Raw genomic sequence first — 17,709 nt, forward strand, 5'->3', positions numbered from 1 at the left:
CGCAGCGTCTTCCTGTGCTCTATATCTTCTCACACAATAACACTCTCCAACGTGTGAAAAGGAATCACTTGGTCTGTCTTGAAAGTGTTACAATCTTGGAGTCAATATGCCTGGTGCCAGGAGTAAAGGCTGCCGAACATGCAAGCAGCGACGCATAAAAGTAAGCCACCATGGTGATCAGATTTGCGTTTCGTCCCTTTTCGCAGTACGCACCGCGGCTCAACATCGCGAATCTAACCGAGATCTCAACTAGTGTGACGAGCGCATGCCGATATGCTCCCAATGTGAGAAAAGCAAACGTCATTGCACAGGTCCAGATTCCCCGTTTCGATATCAGTACGGCTCGGCAGAACAGCGCGCACAGCTTCTTCAAGCCTTGGACGCGATTCCCTTTGACGAGAATGGTGGCAGCCCTTCTGTCAGTTGCTTGGAATGGCACAAGTTCGCACAGCCTGAGGATGCAATACTAGATCCTGTGGCGTCAGTCATTCCCCTCACCCATTCCGAGCGCCTTGCGGCAACCCTGATCTCGGCGCTCGAAAGACCCACCGGGTTCGGTGCACGCCTGCAGCAGATGGGCTTCGTTTTCGGCAAACTTCCACCTCGTCTGGGCCGAAGCCGGGCCCTTGACGCCGCGGTCAACTGCTTCTTGTACTCTTTTACTGCTGTCTCCATGGGCCAGCCTCGCAACCAGGCCCTGGAATTGGCCCGCTACTGTACTGCCATCTCTGCGCTTCGACAAGAGCTGGCCCAGTACGACAGTGATCGCTTACTCTCCACGACGTCTGAAACACTCTGTGCATCGCTGCTCCTCGCTCAGTATGAAATCCTGAAACCCGGACCGGCTTACTCGTTCGTCACGCTGTCAGGCGGCGTCTCTGCAATCCTCAGAGGCTGTGGCCCAAGGCGCGCTCAGTCGTCGGAGTTTGAGGCTGCAATCTTCATGACCCAGTACCCGACCATCATCACGCAGTGCCTGTTGCGCGGTGAGGATTGCTTTCTCAGCGGATTGGAATGGGCCAACGCAATGCGCAGGACTGGCGGGCCGGACTCGGAAAGTCCTGTCACAGCGGAGCTATGGACGGTCCTTGCCAGACTGCCCGGGCTACTGGTGCGTGCCAGAGGATTGGACCCAGAGTCGCCGTCCTCGGCCTCGTCGCCTCTCCACGCGGAGCTGCTCGCTCAGATATACAAAATCCGCGCCTCAATTGTCATCCAATCCGATACTGTCACGCGCAACCTCTCCACACCGGGCGTCTACGCCACCTACCCTCGAGCCTACAGAGGCCCATGCCCCGCCCCAAGTTTCCACCCGGAAGGCAAGCATGAATCGCTACAGCCGGCGAGGTACATCAAACAAGCCACATTCTACCACGGATGCGTCATCCTGATCAACACGGTCCTCCAAGACTTCCTCTCGACTCCCAACCCCGCCCTTGCCCTCCAAACGTCACAATCCGCAACTTACATTCTGGAGACGCTGGACTTCGCGGCGACGACCAAGCCCTTTGGGGCCTTCTACATGACCTTCGCAGGACCGCTGTGCTATGGGGTGCTCGCCGACCCCCTGCAGCGGGAGACGCTGCTTGCTGGAATGAAATGTGTCTTTGACGAAGTCGGGATCTTTTGGACTCATCTGGCGATGCAAGAGGTCTTTTACGCGCTGACCAAGGGTGGCTGGCGGAATCAAGTAGCCTTGACGGCCCCGAGATGAAGCTGAAAAGGCGGCGTCCTTACGGAAAGGGATTCTTGGAGTTCGTTCATGGGGAGGGAATTTCAGAACGAGATTCACTTGGCCCGGGAACATTAATACGCGGAGAGATTCTCAAGCGGATATACCAATTCAGTCAATCGCCAGTAGTCGTTGTGCCATGGCACAAGTCTTTGGGCTATTCCCCGGAGCGCTGAGAATCTTCATTCGAGGAACCTGGTCATAAGAGCAGCCTCGAAAGTTTTAAATGGCGGAGCTCTGGTGGCTACCTAGCATACCACGGTATCCTCCAGATGATCACATGCCCGGATGCACGGAGATTCTCGCAGAAAGACCTAAGCAGCCCGGTTGGCTCACATCACATGCCAAAATTGGGGCCTTCAAGCTCGTAGCCTCGCCGCCATTCAAATCAGTATCCTAGGCCCCGACATATCACGATGTGGATGGGCTTCTTGGATTTCAGGGGGACACTCAAGTGTGTAGCTATGGAAGGCATCGCTCAACTGTAATATTGTAGATGACTACAATACACGGAGACTACCTACCTAGGTAGGTACCGGCTCCGGGACCCATTTCCTCCATAATGACCACTGAGCTGAATGAAGATCCTCCAGCGTTTAGGGGGTATAGTATTGTAAAAAGACATTCCATCGAACCATTGCCGAATCTTGCAGATGCCGCCCTGTAGGGAGAGGGCCGGTGGCTTTCCCTGTCCAATGCCAATCCAATAATTCACAGTATCCAAATGTGAACAAGAAAGAGACTGACATTCCTTGTTTAACCGTCTCCGATAGCCTGTTGTTGAATCTGTCGACCTTCCAGAATCCGTGTTCGGCAAAGCGGAAGATGCGTCCTCAAGTTTCCAATTGCCGGTCGACCCCAGTCACTCTGGTTGCTTCGACCAGTCTTTGCACAAACCAAACAAAGTCCGACAGACTTTTCCGAACTCGACTTTCGGGTCGAAGGTGCGCCAAGACCCTTGCGCCTGATGCCAAACTCGCGCTGACGGGTCTGTGACGGGCTTCGAGCCCATATTGCCGTATCTGCCTCGTCCAGGGCTGTTTCTAATGTGAGCGTCTGAACGGCATCAAGGCCATGAAGAAGAGGGTCCCGTACCTAAATCCGGTGATTGGTAAAACCAGAACATCTTCCACCAGCTTGCTTTGACCACCATCTGCCGACCCCGTCAAAGCATTCCAACGCAACCCGGTTCGCTCCTCTAGCCAAGTCTTCGCTGCGACGGTCACAGCAACTGGTCCTGTCAGGGACAGCGGCCCAATTTGTCGTAGTTCCCTGACCGCCTCTGGAGCGTTGATATCTCCCCGGTTGCGCGTTGCAACATCTTCTAATCTTCGTTGAAGGGTGTCCATGAAGCGTAGAAGAACGGCGTGGCCAGAGCTTGAAGCTAAAGCCCACTGTGTGAGTTGCACAGGGTATGAATACCCCATACGCCAGTAGTCGCTCTTATGAGGCGCACAGTCAGCTTCGAGGCCGAGAATGCTGCTGACTGGATTGTCGAAAGAAAACTCCATTTCCGTCACGGAGTCCGTCCAGGGAGCAAGATCAGAAGCGGATATCCAACTTGCAGGCCGACGAAGCGGACGAGTATCCACGTCTGCGTACTAGAATTGTGACAATTAGCTTAAGATAGAGAGCAGGCTTGGTATAAGCATGACACACTCACAATTCCACCAAACCATTTCAAAACCAAAATGCGGAAGACATCAGCTCGTTCCACATTCGAAGGCAAGGATAAGAAGCGATGAACAAATTCAGGTTCGAACTCGGCTAACATTCGTACAATGCCGTCGTCTTCCCAGAAGAAGTAGGCCATGTCATCTTCCACTACATGCTGCAACCATTTCTCCACACTGGCGCGGAGCAGATCTGACCATTTGTCGACACGTCGATTTTTCCAAGTTTGGTGAAGAAGTAACGGAATCGAAGAATGGTCGATGAAGCGGCGCTTGTTGCTGTTGGCAGCTTGCGAAGCCAGAAGAGCTGCATCAACTATTGTCTCGGGCTGAACGTCGGCAGACGATAACCAGGAGGGTGGAATATACCATGCTGGAGCTTGTTAGTGGGGTGCCGAAGCAAATGAAAGGGATTTTGACAAGGCTATGTGGTTGGCTTGTCGGGCGAGTCCTAGCACTGGGAGACACGCACCTCCTCCAGTACCGTTGAATGTATGCACGTGCCGCCAAAGCAAGGGGTATTGCCGCTCCAACTCGGCTGGCCGCGCTTCATGTTTCGGGCTTGGTGAGAGGAGGCACCAGATGGCGAAGGCGGACAGAATGGCAGATATGAGGAAACGGCGTTGGAATTGGCGAGAAGAAGGCCAAGCCACTCTCATAATTGAGAAATCGACAGAGTCGCGGCAGGATGCATGTGCAAAAGGGATTCAAGGGGTCGCAAAAGAGACGCAAAGGATTGACGCGCAATGACGCTGAGAGGAGAGTTGGAGACTAAACGCGCATGCAACTTGGATGTCGCTTGGTCCAAGTTTTTGCTCTAGAGGCATGCATTAACACGTAGGTATTGACATTGTTCAAGCAAGGAGGGTGTGGGAGTGAGTGGTTAAGGTTATTGCTCTGGCGAGAATTCCAGACAAGGCGTCGCAAGCCAAAGCCACGTTCGTAGCACGAAGCTTGGACAGGATCTGCGCATAGTGGGAAACTTGGCCATTGCCCGTAGGTTTCAAGGTGCCGCTAGGCTAGGAACAATAGCGACGGTATGAAAGTAAGTGCGGGTGGTGGTGAGCGATGCAGGATGGCGCTGCTGTGCCTGTGACATGTCGAGATTGTGTATTGGCCGTCAAGGATGATCAAAGGTGCCAGTGAATTCCCCAACGTGCCACAAAGGAATCGACGTGATTGGTGTCTGTGTGTCACTGGCGCATTCTGGATGGACGATGGATGTGGAGGAAGCTTTTTTTGGTGTCGTCTGGCGCATCCACTTTGGCCATTGCCGGAATAACGTACTGCCACCCCCGCGGCTGTTCTCCCGCGCAAGGGTCAGGCTGATATCTGACAATTTGCCATTGCAGCTAAGGGAAGACTAACGACCCGAGTCAAATTGCTGGGATGTCGAGATTGAGTTGTTGTGGGCAGCATATACCGAGTCTTAGTATACAGTCAGCAACCACGGTGGATACCTAGGTACCTTTTATTCATATGGGAAGGCCTGCCTTCCACTGGGCCTTCTAGCACTTACGGCAACATGACCGATCGCAAGGCTGAATTCTCGCAAGGCTGACATCAGCGGAGAGATTTGATCCACCGTACCAGTGCTACGGTGACTCATATAGAAGCCACGCGTAAGTACCACTGCGGAAAGTTTGTAGCTTCAGAAACTCGAATCAGCCCATGCTCATTCTCCCTGTTCATTGCAGCGTTCACCATGATTTCTCTTGGTTGTGTGCCTGGACGAGTACTCTCTGGCTGCTCTAGATCTCTCCGTCGCCTCCACCCTCATCATATAACCTCCCGGTCTTCTCAACCAGCCACCCGACTTCGTTCGCTTTCACAGTCTACCAGAAGCTCCCAATATGCCAACGCTTTCGAGGCTGCCAGAGCTCATGCTCGAGAGAAGAACCGCACCACCCTGTGTGTATATTGAATGAATGATATATGGTCTGCAGCTGACCATCAGCCTAGGTACTATGGGCTAAGTGCGGGAATATTGCTGCTTGCGCTTTCCTATGCTTCGGTTCCCCTCTATAAAATGGTCAGAACCTCCGCACTGCAGCACGAAATAGCAAGCTCATGTTGCTAAACCCTTGCCAGATATGCCAACAAACCGGCTGGTCCGGTCAACCCGTCAAGGCCCACGATTCCACCGGAGACCCTGCCCTCCGCCTGAAACCCGTCGAAGACCACCGTCGTTTGCGCGTCACCTTCAATGGGTCCGTTTCTGACATCCTCCCTTGGAAATTCACGCCGCAGCAACGCGAAGTCCGGGTTCTTCCTGGCGAGACCGCTCTGGCTTTCTACACGGCCACGAATAAAGGAGATGCAGATATCATCGGCGTGGCTACATATTCAGTGACGCCCGCGCAGGTGGCGCCGTACTTTAGCAAGATCCAGTGTTTTTGCTTTGAAGAGCAGCGGTTGAATGCAGGCGAGACGGTCGACATGCCTGTGTTCTTCTTCATCGACCCCGAATTTGCCAAGGATCCACAAATGAAGGGCATCGACACCATCACACTGAGCTATACTTTCTTCAAAGCAAGATATGACAAGAACGGAGTGTTGACCACTATACCCATGGCCATGGCAGCTGCATAAAAAGAGAAGTAAATAGTCGGGAGAAGGGTCAAAGACACTCACTGCCAATGCCGTCGACCATCGTCGAGCTCGCATTTCCAGGGCAGACACAGACTGCAATGGACCCTATCGACCCTTCAACCACTCAATTAAGTCGTCCACGCCTCGATCTGGGGGGAAAACAGGATACCACCATTTCACCACCTTACCATCCTGCAGCGCAATCATTGAACGCCTGAGGACCTTCCGTCCTTCCCAGTCGAATGTCGGTAGATTCAACCCTCTCTGGAATTCCAGCTCTTGGTCACTCAGAAGATCATAGGGAAGATGCAGCCGCTCGTGCACCTCCGCTTGATATGCTGGTGATTGGGTGGAGATGCCATAGATGTGGGAGACGCCCAGCGAGCGCAGTTCAGGCAGATTGTCTCTGAAGGAACAGGCTTGAGGCGTGCAACCTCTCGCACCTGGGATTGAATTCCAAGAGTCGGGAACGGTCTCGTTGGGCGCGCCTAGTCACGCACTCTTCTCAGCATCCGGACACTAGGACTCTGCATGGTGAAGGTGAAAAACGAAGATTCAGAGGAAGATGGACAAATACCTGTCCGTGGATAACAAAACACAACCGTTAAGCCCTTCAATTCGGCGAGATTGACCCGCTGCGTTGGATGGCGTGCAACGGGAAGGCTGATGGTGGATGGGATTACGACGCCGCTCAGGTGGTCATATGCACCATCGTCCTTGGGGATGGGAAGGTCGGCCGGGAATGTAGTGTCTATGCAGAGAGGTAAGAAGGTTGTCAGATGTGGCTTTTGATTAGAAGGGTTCGAGGTCTTCTGAGCTGCTCTTCAGGGATATCAAAGCGCTTGAACAGCCACGGTGAGCAACACAGCAGTGACGCTCAGATGACCTGACCGGACGATCGACCGGCCATCCATACGGGACGGTGTCATGAGGTACCGGCATCGGGAGGATACGTCGAACGTGTAATTAAATATACATACGAGCCATGTCTCGATTTCTCCACTCAGAGCCAGCTACCCTCCCTTTGATTCTTCAAACTCGAAGTTGGCCTGTGCTCCAAACGCAAGTCCTTTGTGTCCAAGCGTAGAGCTTTATTCGACGGTGGGAGTGAATGTACAAAATCTATACCGGAAGAGTTTCTGGGAAGATAGAATGGACTTGTCAAGCACGACGATGAGCGTGGTCAAGAGTCAATCCACTTGATACATGTAGCTGGCGATTGCCCGGGCCACACATTGCTGTAGGGAGAAGAGAAGATGGCGGGGAATCTGCGCGGAGAATGAATCTACGGGGTCGTTGGCCGGATGGGCATGGCTCGTCATCGAGCAATCACTCAGTGTTTGCAGAACTGTGCCTCGATACAGTCCTTGTTCAACCCACACATCAACCTCTATATCATTCACTTGCTCTTGAAGATTGCAAGTGTCTTATGGAATCTCATTGCCCGCCCAGGTCTCCTAGTTTAGTATTCACTATTAAGCCGCTCTTTGCAATTGCCGGACGAACTTGGGCTCATCACGTCGTGTGCGTGAGGCTGTGCCTGATAGTGGCCAGGCTCATCGGCGGCTATTCTCCCTCAGATTAACTTGATAATTAATTCGCTCGTCCAAATCGTAAAATATGGAGCTGTGACCGTATCTTTCATCACCCGGGCCCCGTATGATGGGGATCGTGACCACGAGAGAAGAGAAGCCGCAGCTCCATCTCTTGGGCACATACATGAGCTGTTTGTATCGAGAATCCGGAGAAGACAATTGACCTTTCAAGATCCTCCGATTTCCAGCACATCCAAGATTTTCTCAAAGTCCGGGGTACCAAAGCCACTTGCGACGTCCCATCCCTTGGAAGCACCGAACCCGGGCCCGTTGCAGCCTACACTGCTGCCATTGACAACATCAGTGAATGCCGCGAAGCCTTTGCTGTAGAGCCAGGGATTGAGCCAGCCCATTGGGGGCTTGCCCGCTGCAGCAAGCGCATCATTCACCAGGGAGAAGATGCTGGCCATGGTCGGGGCCGAGCAGCTTGTGCCGTCAACGCTTCTAGGGCTTTGGCCGAGAAAGATGAGGTACTTGTACCCCTGAGCCGCTATGTCGGGATACGCACGACCAGACCGGTTGTATAGCCCTTTGAACTTGTCGCCGATGGTGTCTAGGTACCGCTCCACGCTGGTGTTTTGGTATTTCGGTCGCGTAAAGTAATTGCTAAAACCCGAACCAGACGCAAAAGAGTTATACGAGTCGTGGGCGACGACTTCGGGATAGTTCATAGTTCCGCCAACGGTAGTGACATATGGACAAGAGGCCGGGAAAACAGGGATAAACGTGGTTCGATTTTTACCGTCATTGGTGATGCAGCTAGAGTTGTCACCTACTCCAGAGTCCCCGGAGCTGAAGAACAACGAGATCCCCTGAGCACCCAGGGCGGCGAATTGATTGCACACGGTCTTCGCGTAGCTTTGGGGTACGGTTTGTTCATGGTCACCGTAAGAGGTTGAAATGACTTTAGGGATGGTCTTGATGTCTTGGTCGCGCAGGAAGAGGAGCCAGGTTAGGTAGGGCTCATTCGTGTTGGTCACGCTGAAGTCGTCGGGTTTAAAGGGAGGTTCGCCGCCTGTTGAGTACAGGGTGACGGGCGTGGGATAGACAATTCCAAGCATGGTTTGAAGATCGAGATTGCCTTCTAAGCCTGCTCCCGCAGTGCCATTGTCAACAGCTCCACCATTCACCGAGACCTGGGTAACAGCGAAGGCAGAGTCGACGGCGTCAGGACGAAAGTTCCGCAAAAAGGTTTGGGCGTCGGTTCGATTAGACACTTGGCCAAGGTAGTTGGTAAAGGCGACAGAGTTATTTTGGGGAGCTTGAGGGGTGTAGTTGATGGTGTTGTACAGGGTTCGCAGGCATTTGGGCGTCATGCCTGCGAAATTGCAGGAGCCTTTGATGGTGGTAGCATTGGCGGCGGCAGTGAGCTGGGAAATGTCAATGTCCACAGGGACATCAATGAGGGTACTGGCCTTGGGATTTGGTCGGAGGAAGGCAGTCGTGGGTTGAATCGTAGTGACATGGTCATGGAGGGAGCGTGGGAGAGACCAGCTGGTGGTTCGGACGAGTGTGGAGCCGTCCTCATGCTGGTAGACGGCGTATTTGGTGTCAAGCAGCACCTCAGCTTTGTTGACAGGGAGAGTGACGGTGATCCAATCACGGGCGGAATTAACTTCGCAATGAGACGGGTCGATGTCGTTGTCGCTCAGCCAGTTTCGAATCAGATCGTATGTTTCATCAGAGGGTTTGATGAGGTCGTGAACTTCTTCCTGGGACAGATGTTGGCCATAGCGATGGTGGGATGGGTCGGAAACTAGGCCAGGTTAGCGCAAGAACTGCAGGACCCTTTCTGAGAGCGTGCACGAGGGGGTCAACTCACCTTGGTGCAGGTGTTGCTCGAGGAGATCGAAATTATTGGGCTGCAAGCCGATATTGAGCGTCAAGAGATGGAGAGGATGTGGGTTGCCAACATTTGACCACGCGGGAGGGACATTGTTGGATTCTTTGACAGTGTATTCGGAACGAGGATGCAGTGGCGATGCAGGGACCCAGGGCAGGGCGGCTAGTGCAGCCAACAGGACGAAAGCGACGAACATAACGAGTGTGGTAGAGGGCAAACAGGTAGAAGAGAAAAAGCGAGCGAAGCAACGAGTGGGAGGAGAGGAGAAAAGGAAGAAGAGGATGAGGGAGGAAAAGAGGAAAAGAGGAAATGAAGAAGGTAGGAGGAGGATATGATGGTGAGTGAAAAGTGAAAAGTGAAGAGGAGGACGAGGTAGCTAGGTACCTAGGGAAGTACCTAGGTAGGTGGTGGAAAGGCTATTGGATATACGTGGCTGTCACTGCCACCACCCGCTACACACTACCTAGTAGGTGCACATATAATGCTTCAATACCTACGAGGATTATATGACTTTATACAACCAGCCTGCAGCATCTGGCGAGGCTCTCACAAGACGCAGCGTTCATCCCTCATTCATCGTTGTAATTGGCCCAGCTCCTTCCTCTTTCATCTCCGAACAGGCGAGCCAGTGGGTGCCAGGCTGGGTGCCAGGTTGCTGTGTAACGGGAAAGTACTACGTCACCCGAGCAGCCAATGACGATCAGCCCACCAAGTCCACCGTATTGAGTTGCTAAAAGGGTTAGCGCGGGGTGCTTAGTATGTGCTAGCATCCTCTAGCGTCTTGGCAGCACTACCTACAACACCCGTGAACAAATTCACGTGTCAGCTCTGAGGCATGAACCGCGGCCCCTTACAATGAAAGCCAAACCCTTCATCCACCGCGCAGATCGAACCCAACATCCCAATCACCGTCACCTCCCCTTAGATGAAAAGGACTGGGTACCACAATGCACCGCGAAACACGCGCCCATCTCAGAACCTTCAAGCCCCTTCTTCGAGCCTATGCCTTGGGTTATCTCAGTGTCACAGCACCCAGGCTGTTTGGCTTCCTGAGCACTCTGCGACGTAGTCATCTGCCGTCCCGAGAGATTCTGTCCATTCTTCGGAAGATCCTCCTCACATCCACCCAGCTCAATCGCTTCCCGACCGCCGCCGCCGTCATCGTGGGCGGAGCAACTGCCCTCCCACGTTTGCTTCAGGCGATTCTTGAATTTGTTCTGTTATCACGACGCAGGGGGCCATCTGCACGTCTCAGCAGGAGTCTAGTGGCATGCATCCGCTTCCTGAGCTCCTTGTGGTCGGCATGGCTGGCCTTTGCGTTGCTCAACCGCGATGAAACATGGGTTCGAAGGCGCGCGATATCTCGATCCAATCCGAATACCGATGCCAATGCTCTCGGCACATCGACTCTACATCAACCATCTCCGCCATCGTATCATCCTCACTATGCTGGCAAAACGATTGATTTTACAGCATTTGCCTTTTGTCGTGCGCTGGACGTCGTGGTGATAACGCTTTGGACCCGCACTCGAACTCGATCATGGCATCCGGAACATCGAAATCCCCGACTCTCAAACCTCATCCGCAACCTCGCCGATCCCTCGGTCTTCGCCAGTTCCGCTGCAATCGTCATGTGGTCATGGTTCTATTCGCCCGAGCGACTCCCTCGCTCATACAATCACTGGATCTCGAAAGCGGCCGACATAGATCCTCGTCTGATTCAGGCACTGCGGTTAGCTCGACAAGGCAATTTCGTCTACGGCGAGGATACAGGTCAAGCACCGCTCCTGACCGGTCTTTGTCGGAAGCTGAACTTACCTGACGAATTTGCCGACCCCGCCAAGACCATTCCAATCCCCTGTGAGCTGTATCATTGTGGAACGGGCAAAAGTTGTGAAATCCATGCGCTTTCCAGGTTTTGGAGGGGGTGGAAATTTGCAATGGGAATATATCTGCCTCTTCAACTGCTGACAATCTTGCGTTCGCCGAAACCCAAGTCTATCTTCAAGGCGCTTCGGGGTGCAGCAAGGTCCTCATCGTTCTTGGCCTGTTTTGTTGCTTCGTTCTACTACGCGGTCTGTTTAGCTCGCACTCGGCTTGGCCCTAGGATCTTCTCGCCAAAAACAGTAACGCCCCAGATGTGGGATTCGGGACTCTGTGTACTGGCAGGCTGCCTTGCGTGTGGGTGGTCCGTTCTTCTCGAGAAACCGAGTCGACGACAGGAAATTGCCTTCTTCGTGGCACCGAGAGCGCTGGCGACTATTCTTCCTCGCGTCTATGATCAGCGATACCGTCATAGGGAACAAGCAATTTTTGCCACGAGCGTCGCAATTGTTTTGACAGCGCTGAACTCTGGCAATGAGCGGAGTGTCCGAGGAGTTCTTGGGAGAATCTTGGCTGGCATTCTGAAAGACTGAAATGTTGGACGAGGGGCCGACAATGTGCAGTATTGAAGCATAGTCGAAGATGTCAGCTATATTGTCATATTTTCCCCCTCAAGCACATAGGATTGAGGGATCCAGGGGCTAGAGCCTCGCCGAAACATGTCAGCAGCTGCCAGGAATGTGCAAGGCGCGCGGCCAAGTTGCAAGCTTCCATTCTGAATTTCTGCAAGACTGCTTCTTTTACAACAACATTGCAACGAGCCATTAACAAAAATGGAAAGACATGGTAGAATTCATACAGCCGCAGATACAGTCCAGATGTACAAAGAAGTCAAAATTGGCGTCATGACGTTAACAGCATCTGAATTGATATCATCAAATCCGCTTGCAAGGCTTCGACCCAGTACCATTCATTCATGGCGCCATCAGATGTGCTCAACGAGACCGTGGCGGACGCGCCCCGTAGGGTTTGGATATCCCTCTGCGTGGGAGTGGGACCTCACATAGACGATCCCGTTGGCGATCCTCCTGTGGATCTCGCTGATCGGTGTTTCGCAAAACGCCAATCGTAGCGATCCCGACGTCACACAGGGTGTCGCTGTTGCTGCAAGACGTCGATGTCGGGAGCAACACAGACTCAGAAGGGGTCTTGTGTTCGCTGTGCTGTTCAAATCTGGGCCCGTGATCACTTTGTCTAGTTCAGGCTGCTCGTCGGAGCGATGGTTTCGAGGTAGTGTGTCCAGACAATGTTAATTTCCATCAGGAATGAAAGAGGGGCTATTGCTCAGTCATGATACTAATCTGGTGACCAGGAAAATCGGAGTAATAATAATATGCACTATATATGTCAATGGCTTGAGGTCTCGTCTTTGAAGCCTCTATGAGGTGCTGACTTTGAGGTATAGGAACGCTCACCGTGTGCCATCTTGTGCACCAGGTCGATTACAGATACGAGTTCAAGAATCGCGGAACAAACAACGGCGAAGTCGACTAGCGATGCTTCCTGCGTGCGGCAAGTTCATCATGGCCATGGCATTCCAGCGAGAGTATTAGCCTCATCATCATCGTTGGGAATAGTCAGCACCAGCGACCAGATTAATCCTAATGAATCCGGAACATTTGAAAGTCCGATATCAGCGCGTTTACTTGTTGCATGCTGGTCTCGTCGTACTTGTCGAGGAGAGGACTGATTGTCTCATTGCCTGAAGCACTCAAGGGACTCTGTGCCTGTCCCGAAGCCTCCACGGCGGCCTGCGTGGCTCCAGCAGGTGGCGGCGCAGAGAGACGCTCGACCATGAGATTGGCAAGGTACCAGTACTCGTTTGCGTGGCGCATGAAGCCCACACGTCTCCACATGTCGTCTGGCGCGAGAAGATCGATGTCATGCTTGACGGTGGAATGCCGCGATTCACGCGAGAAGCGGACGAGGTACACGTGCCACACTCTCCTCCAGGATTGCAGAGCGTTGTGGATCGGATCGAGCGAGCCGTGGCAGCTGAAGGAGCTCTGGTAGTGGAAAATCAGAGAATGCAACGCCGACGTCATGGCGAAGAGGTTGAGAGGTCCAAGATCAGCCAGCGCCACGTTGAGACTCTCATCTAAGTCGGTGCGGTACAGAAGCTCGAAAGCGCAGGTGAAGTTGTCTGCCACCTTTGGCCGCCATAGCAAGTCGGCTTGATGTTGTTGCTGCAGAGTCTTGAAGCATGCTTCGGCTGTGGTGGCCTGGAAACATTCCTCGGAGCATGCGGCATTCATTCTCATTTCCCGGATGACCATTCGTGGCGGCAAGTTGTTGAAGATGACGAACGCCGTATCGAGGAGGAACACCCACAGAAGCACCCGGATTAACTCCTCCGTAATGGCAAAGGTGTCGAAGGAGAAGTCGCAAAGGTCCATCTGACCATAGTCGGGATGCCGGGCTCTGTGGATCCCAACGTCCCTCGCTGCCGCGATAACCATGCTGAAGCGTTGCCGCCGGATACGTCGCTTGCTGGAAGTCGTGCCCTCCCAATTCTGAAAGAGGCAGACCATGAACGAGGCCTGGAGAGCCCCGACCTTTCGCTTGCGCCGCTGCATGTCGCTCGTGGCGTGGGAGAGGGTATGAGCCAGGTCGTCACAGAAATCCTCATCGTCGAATACCACTTCTTCGACACAGTTAAACCATCTCTTCGCATTCTCGGCGTCGGTCTGGTCGGGCGAAACACAGGCTCCGATCAGACACATAGCCGCAAGAAGCTCGGCTTTAGCGTTCATCAGGTCGAACGTCGGCTTGTGAACGAAATTCACATTAGGGTGCCAGATCGCCCAGTATAATTGCATAAACCGCCGGACATTTGTCGGGGAGAAGAATTGGGCACACGTCTCGTGTATGCTGGGCGACCAAGAGAGTGTAATGTAGCTCTTCCTTGACTTGTGCAGCACAACATCTCTGATCGAAGTGACTATTTCATGACACTTGAAAGATAACGGGTCTGAGAGCCAGCGACTCAAGGTGGTCCCAGATTGGTGTGTTTCATCGGCTTCATAGCAGCCTGCCTCGTCTTCGTACACGCCAGGTGGGTCTTCCGGTGCAAGCTGTGCTGGAGATCTCTCAAACCCCGCCACTGTTGTCGCATTGGAATAGTAGGCATTGATTCGGCGGCGCTGCTCGATTGTCCCGCAGTCGAACGAAGACACGAACCCTGTCGTGCTGGTGAAAGTATCCAGGAAGCACAAAGAGCCAAGGTCGTCGTCTGCCCCCTCGAGGCCTGCGTGAGGGGTTTGCGTCCCTGAAGTGAAGTTCAAAAAATCCTGCCAGACGTCGGACCGGCCCTCGAACCCATAGTTTGGCGAAAGACCACAGGAGATCCATCCAGTGATATGTTCGAAAGAGTCCTCAGGCATATCAACAGGAGATTGTGCTTGATTGTCTCCAGTAGGAAGCCCAGACTGCGCGGCGGGTGGAAATGAGAACGACTCCGCTGTGTCTTCTGGTCGGTTGGATGGTGACAAGGCCAGCCTCTTGGGGTGAGGCTCTGACAAAATCGACGTGGCATCAGCGAGAGTATCGCAGGTCTTGAGGTGTCTCTTGAGCACATCGGAGCGCTGGAAAGTGCTCCGACAGAGGACACACACATATGGCCGTTCATCGCTATGCGAAATTTGGTGGCGACGCAAATGCTCGGGTCGTTTATATGACTTGGAACAAGTCGGGCACACGTTCGGTGGTAGATGGTCCGCCATGTAAGTCTGGCACAAGAGTATCTTCGCCAAAGCAAGGACAAGAGAGTGGCAACATGTACCTAGGTATGCATGCCAACCCGTTGCAACCACGTCTCTTGGGACTTGCCACGGATTAAGCATTCCCCATGGATCAGGCATTTGATCTCGGCAAATGTATCGTTCAAGTTCCCCGGAAAAGCGGAGCCCCCCGCAATGATATCAGCTTTGCTCCTCCACCCGCCACATACTTTGGCTACGGAGGCAATTGAACACTTCCAAATACACGAATCTTGTATATCTACACTCACAAGCGGATCCTTTACATTGAGATGATCCGTCACCATGTCTCTGAGCTCAAAAAGAGCCGCGAAAGACACCGGAACGCACTCTACCCCCTAAGGGCGCGCCTGGCTCACCCACTGCTTGGTCTGTGGATCCAGGCACTCATTCTCGGCTTTGTGCCACTCTTCCCTGACGATTGTCGCCCGTTCTGGGGATCTCGGAGTGATTTTTGCCTGGAACTCTTCTGGCATGCACACGAACCCCTGTGTCAACTTTTCCGGGTCCGGCAGGACCTTGTTCCCTTCGGCGTCCACGGCGGGCTCGATGTTGAATGCCCACAAGATCCGCGATATACCGAGGAACAAGCTGCGCTCGGCCACATGCATGCCTTGACAGATTCGCCGCCCGGCTCCAAATGTGAAGACATCTCGCTTGCTGGCATCGGCGTTAGCAGCCGAGTCGTAGAGACTCTGTGTATCGTCAATGTATCGCTCGGGAACGAACTCCCGCGGGTTGGGATGGCGATTGGGATCCATATGAATCGCCCAGACATTGTTCATGACTCCAGCACCCTTAGGAATGAGGTAGCCCATGTACTCATCATCCTTGGTCACTGCATGTGGCACAGCTCCCAAGATCGTGGTCGGCATCCAACGAAGTGTCTCCTTCATACAGGCACGGACAAACGGGAGGATCGATTCGTCGTCCATCGTAGGCAAGCGGTTGCCGACGGCCTTGTCAATCTCCTCCTGCGCCTTCTTCTGTACTTCCGGACATAGGACCATGGCTTGAATGAAGCCGTACAATGTGCTTGAGGTCGTGTCCGAACCTGCTTCAAGAAGTGTCCCACATATGTACGCTGCTTGGTCGTCACTGAAGCCCTCGGCCTTTTGAGCATCTGCCATACCCACGCAGAAGCATGGCTTGATATCCCCATTCTCGATATCAGCCTTCGCATTCAGCCAGTGTTTCAAGTATAGAGCCTTCTCATGTTTGTGAAGGGTCTTGGCTTTCTTCTGCGTCGGCAGCAGGAAGTCGGGCAAGTTCCGAAGGTCGGGGTAGAAATCGACCAACCCAGCAGCACCAGTCTGGTTGATCTCGGCAAACTCGGAAAATCCCTCAAAGAGCTGCTTCATGTTGGCGTCTTCGTACGTGGGCGTCCTCCACCCAAACACCATGGTGGTCGTCAAAGCATTCGAGTACCTCCTAATGTGCTTGAGAAAATCGTTGGGCTGCTCAAGGAGTTGGTACAGCATCTGTTTGTTCTCGAGCATCTGGTATGGAATATAAGATTTGGATATGTTGACGTTGAGAAGGCCATGGATCATTTTACGGAACTAAATGAACAGCGAGTCAATGGAGATGCTCCCAAGACAATCTTCTGTCACTTACACCTCTCCATACTGGTCCATATCCCTTCACGAGCAGTTAGCACAAGATGGACCACCAGAGACGCTTCAATTTACCATCATAAGCATCCTCAAGCCTCCGCTGCACAAGGTCTGACCGATATACATGTCCAGTCTGTCCGAGTATATGCCACTTCGTCTGTCAAGAAGCTCTTTCACAGCTTCGTCACTTGACAACACGATTAGCACCTGGGTGCCGAGCATCAAGCTGTATACTGGACCGTATTCGCGCGCCCATTTTTCAAATTGTAAGTGAGCATCTCGGGTCGGCATCTAGGGGAATTAGCACCAGCCCGTGAGATTGGAGGTGTCTTCATATCGAGCAGGGACCAGATACCTGGTGAAGATTGCCCAACACTGGCAACGTAGGAGGGCCCGGCGGATAGCCCTTTGGCCTCCGGCCTATGGATACTAGGCGTATGCAGCCTGTTAGCAGGGCCACCACGGCCAGCAAAAAGTACATGCCTGGCATACTGTCTGGGCCTGAGGCGAAATCCAAACAGGCGAGAAATTCAGTCGGTGGCTGTACGTGGCCGTGGTGAACTGCGCGACTCAAGTATAAATACTCTCACCAAGCAACTGGCAGGTTGGACTGGCAATGAGTTTCAGGCTGATTTCCATTGGCTGATGCGCAAACTGTGCGAACCGGATCAGGATCCGTTAAGTGTGGAGGTGGGATGCCAGCGAGGCTCTGCCCACAAGGCAAAATGCGGGGGTGGGGGTGGGATAGACCCCTCTTGACTCTGAACCTTCGCTCTCAGCGCTCCTCGGTGTCTTCCTCGCTTCGTGCAACGGTTGGTCAGCCTGCTATTTGATTCTGGGAGATAGTTGTTCACAAGGCCCCGCCTAGTGCTCAGAGCAATTAGCGTGCAAGAGAAGTTTTGTATATAAATTGTGGAAGCGACCGGCATATCGGAAGCTTTGAAGCATTGCAGGTCCGGTTGTTGGGGAGGGTTTTCGTTCTCTATCCTCTCATATCAAATCTGTGACAGCTAGCC

General features: G+C 53.2%; 7 protein-coding genes across 7 annotated transcripts; 3 read left to right on the top strand and 4 right to left on the bottom strand.

The window, feature by feature from the left end:
- Nucleotides 1–106: 106 nt before the first annotated feature.
- Z520_09642 (uncharacterized protein) lies at nucleotides 107–1,714 on the top strand (the record flags this gene model as incomplete). Its single annotated transcript, XM_016780136.1, has 2 exons — nucleotides 107–160; nucleotides 254–1,714. 2 exons carry the CDS (start codon nucleotides 107–109, stop codon nucleotides 1,712–1,714), a joined length of 1,515 nt encoding a protein of 504 aa, XP_016628719.1.
- An 880-nt stretch (nucleotides 1,715–2,594) lies between these two features.
- On the bottom strand, nucleotides 2,595–4,064 carry Z520_09643 (uncharacterized protein; the record flags this gene model as incomplete). Its single annotated transcript, XM_016780137.1, has 4 exons — nucleotides 2,595–2,769; nucleotides 2,828–3,333; nucleotides 3,396–3,778; nucleotides 3,878–4,064. The coding sequence occupies 4 exons, from the start codon at nucleotides 4,062–4,064 to the stop codon at nucleotides 2,595–2,597; spliced, it is 1,251 nt and encodes a 416-aa protein (XP_016628720.1).
- A 1,194-nt stretch (nucleotides 4,065–5,258) lies between these two features.
- Nucleotides 5,259–5,997, top strand: Z520_09644 (uncharacterized protein; the record flags this gene model as incomplete). The annotated part of the gene is made up of 3 exons (XM_016780138.1): nucleotides 5,259–5,320; nucleotides 5,368–5,437; nucleotides 5,497–5,997. The coding sequence occupies 3 exons, from the start codon at nucleotides 5,259–5,261 to the stop codon at nucleotides 5,995–5,997; spliced, it is 633 nt and encodes a 210-aa protein (XP_016628721.1).
- A 1,762-nt stretch (nucleotides 5,998–7,759) lies between these two features.
- On the bottom strand, nucleotides 7,760–9,631 carry Z520_09645 (uncharacterized protein; the record flags this gene model as incomplete). Its single annotated transcript, XM_016780139.1, has 2 exons — nucleotides 7,760–9,348; nucleotides 9,415–9,631. 2 exons carry the CDS (start codon nucleotides 9,629–9,631, stop codon nucleotides 7,760–7,762), a joined length of 1,806 nt encoding a protein of 601 aa, XP_016628722.1.
- A 751-nt stretch (nucleotides 9,632–10,382) lies between these two features.
- Z520_09646 (uncharacterized protein) lies at nucleotides 10,383–11,852 on the top strand (the record flags this gene model as incomplete). The annotated part of the gene is made up of 1 exon (XM_016780140.1): nucleotides 10,383–11,852. The coding sequence occupies one exon, from the start codon at nucleotides 10,383–10,385 to the stop codon at nucleotides 11,850–11,852; it is 1,470 nt and encodes a 489-aa protein (XP_016628723.1).
- A 1,068-nt stretch (nucleotides 11,853–12,920) lies between these two features.
- Z520_09647 (uncharacterized protein) lies at nucleotides 12,921–15,041 on the bottom strand (the record flags this gene model as incomplete). Its single annotated transcript, XM_016780141.1, has 1 exon — nucleotides 12,921–15,041. One exon carries the CDS (start codon nucleotides 15,039–15,041, stop codon nucleotides 12,921–12,923), a length of 2,121 nt encoding a protein of 706 aa, XP_016628724.1.
- Nucleotides 15,042–15,415: 374 nt separating this feature from the next.
- On the bottom strand, nucleotides 15,416–17,183 carry Z520_09648 (uncharacterized protein; the record flags this gene model as incomplete). Its single annotated transcript, XM_016780142.1, has 4 exons — nucleotides 15,416–16,639; nucleotides 16,695–16,718; nucleotides 16,769–16,984; nucleotides 17,049–17,183. 4 exons carry the CDS (start codon nucleotides 17,181–17,183, stop codon nucleotides 15,416–15,418), a joined length of 1,599 nt encoding a protein of 532 aa, XP_016628725.1.
- Between the last annotated feature and the right edge of the window lie 526 nt (nucleotides 17,184–17,709).

The sequence above is a fragment of the Fonsecaea multimorphosa genome (assembly GCF_000836435.1).
Source record: "Fonsecaea multimorphosa CBS 102226 unplaced genomic scaffold supercont1.25, whole genome shotgun sequence".
NCBI lineage: Eukaryota > Fungi > Ascomycota > Eurotiomycetes > Chaetothyriales > Herpotrichiellaceae > Fonsecaea > Fonsecaea multimorphosa.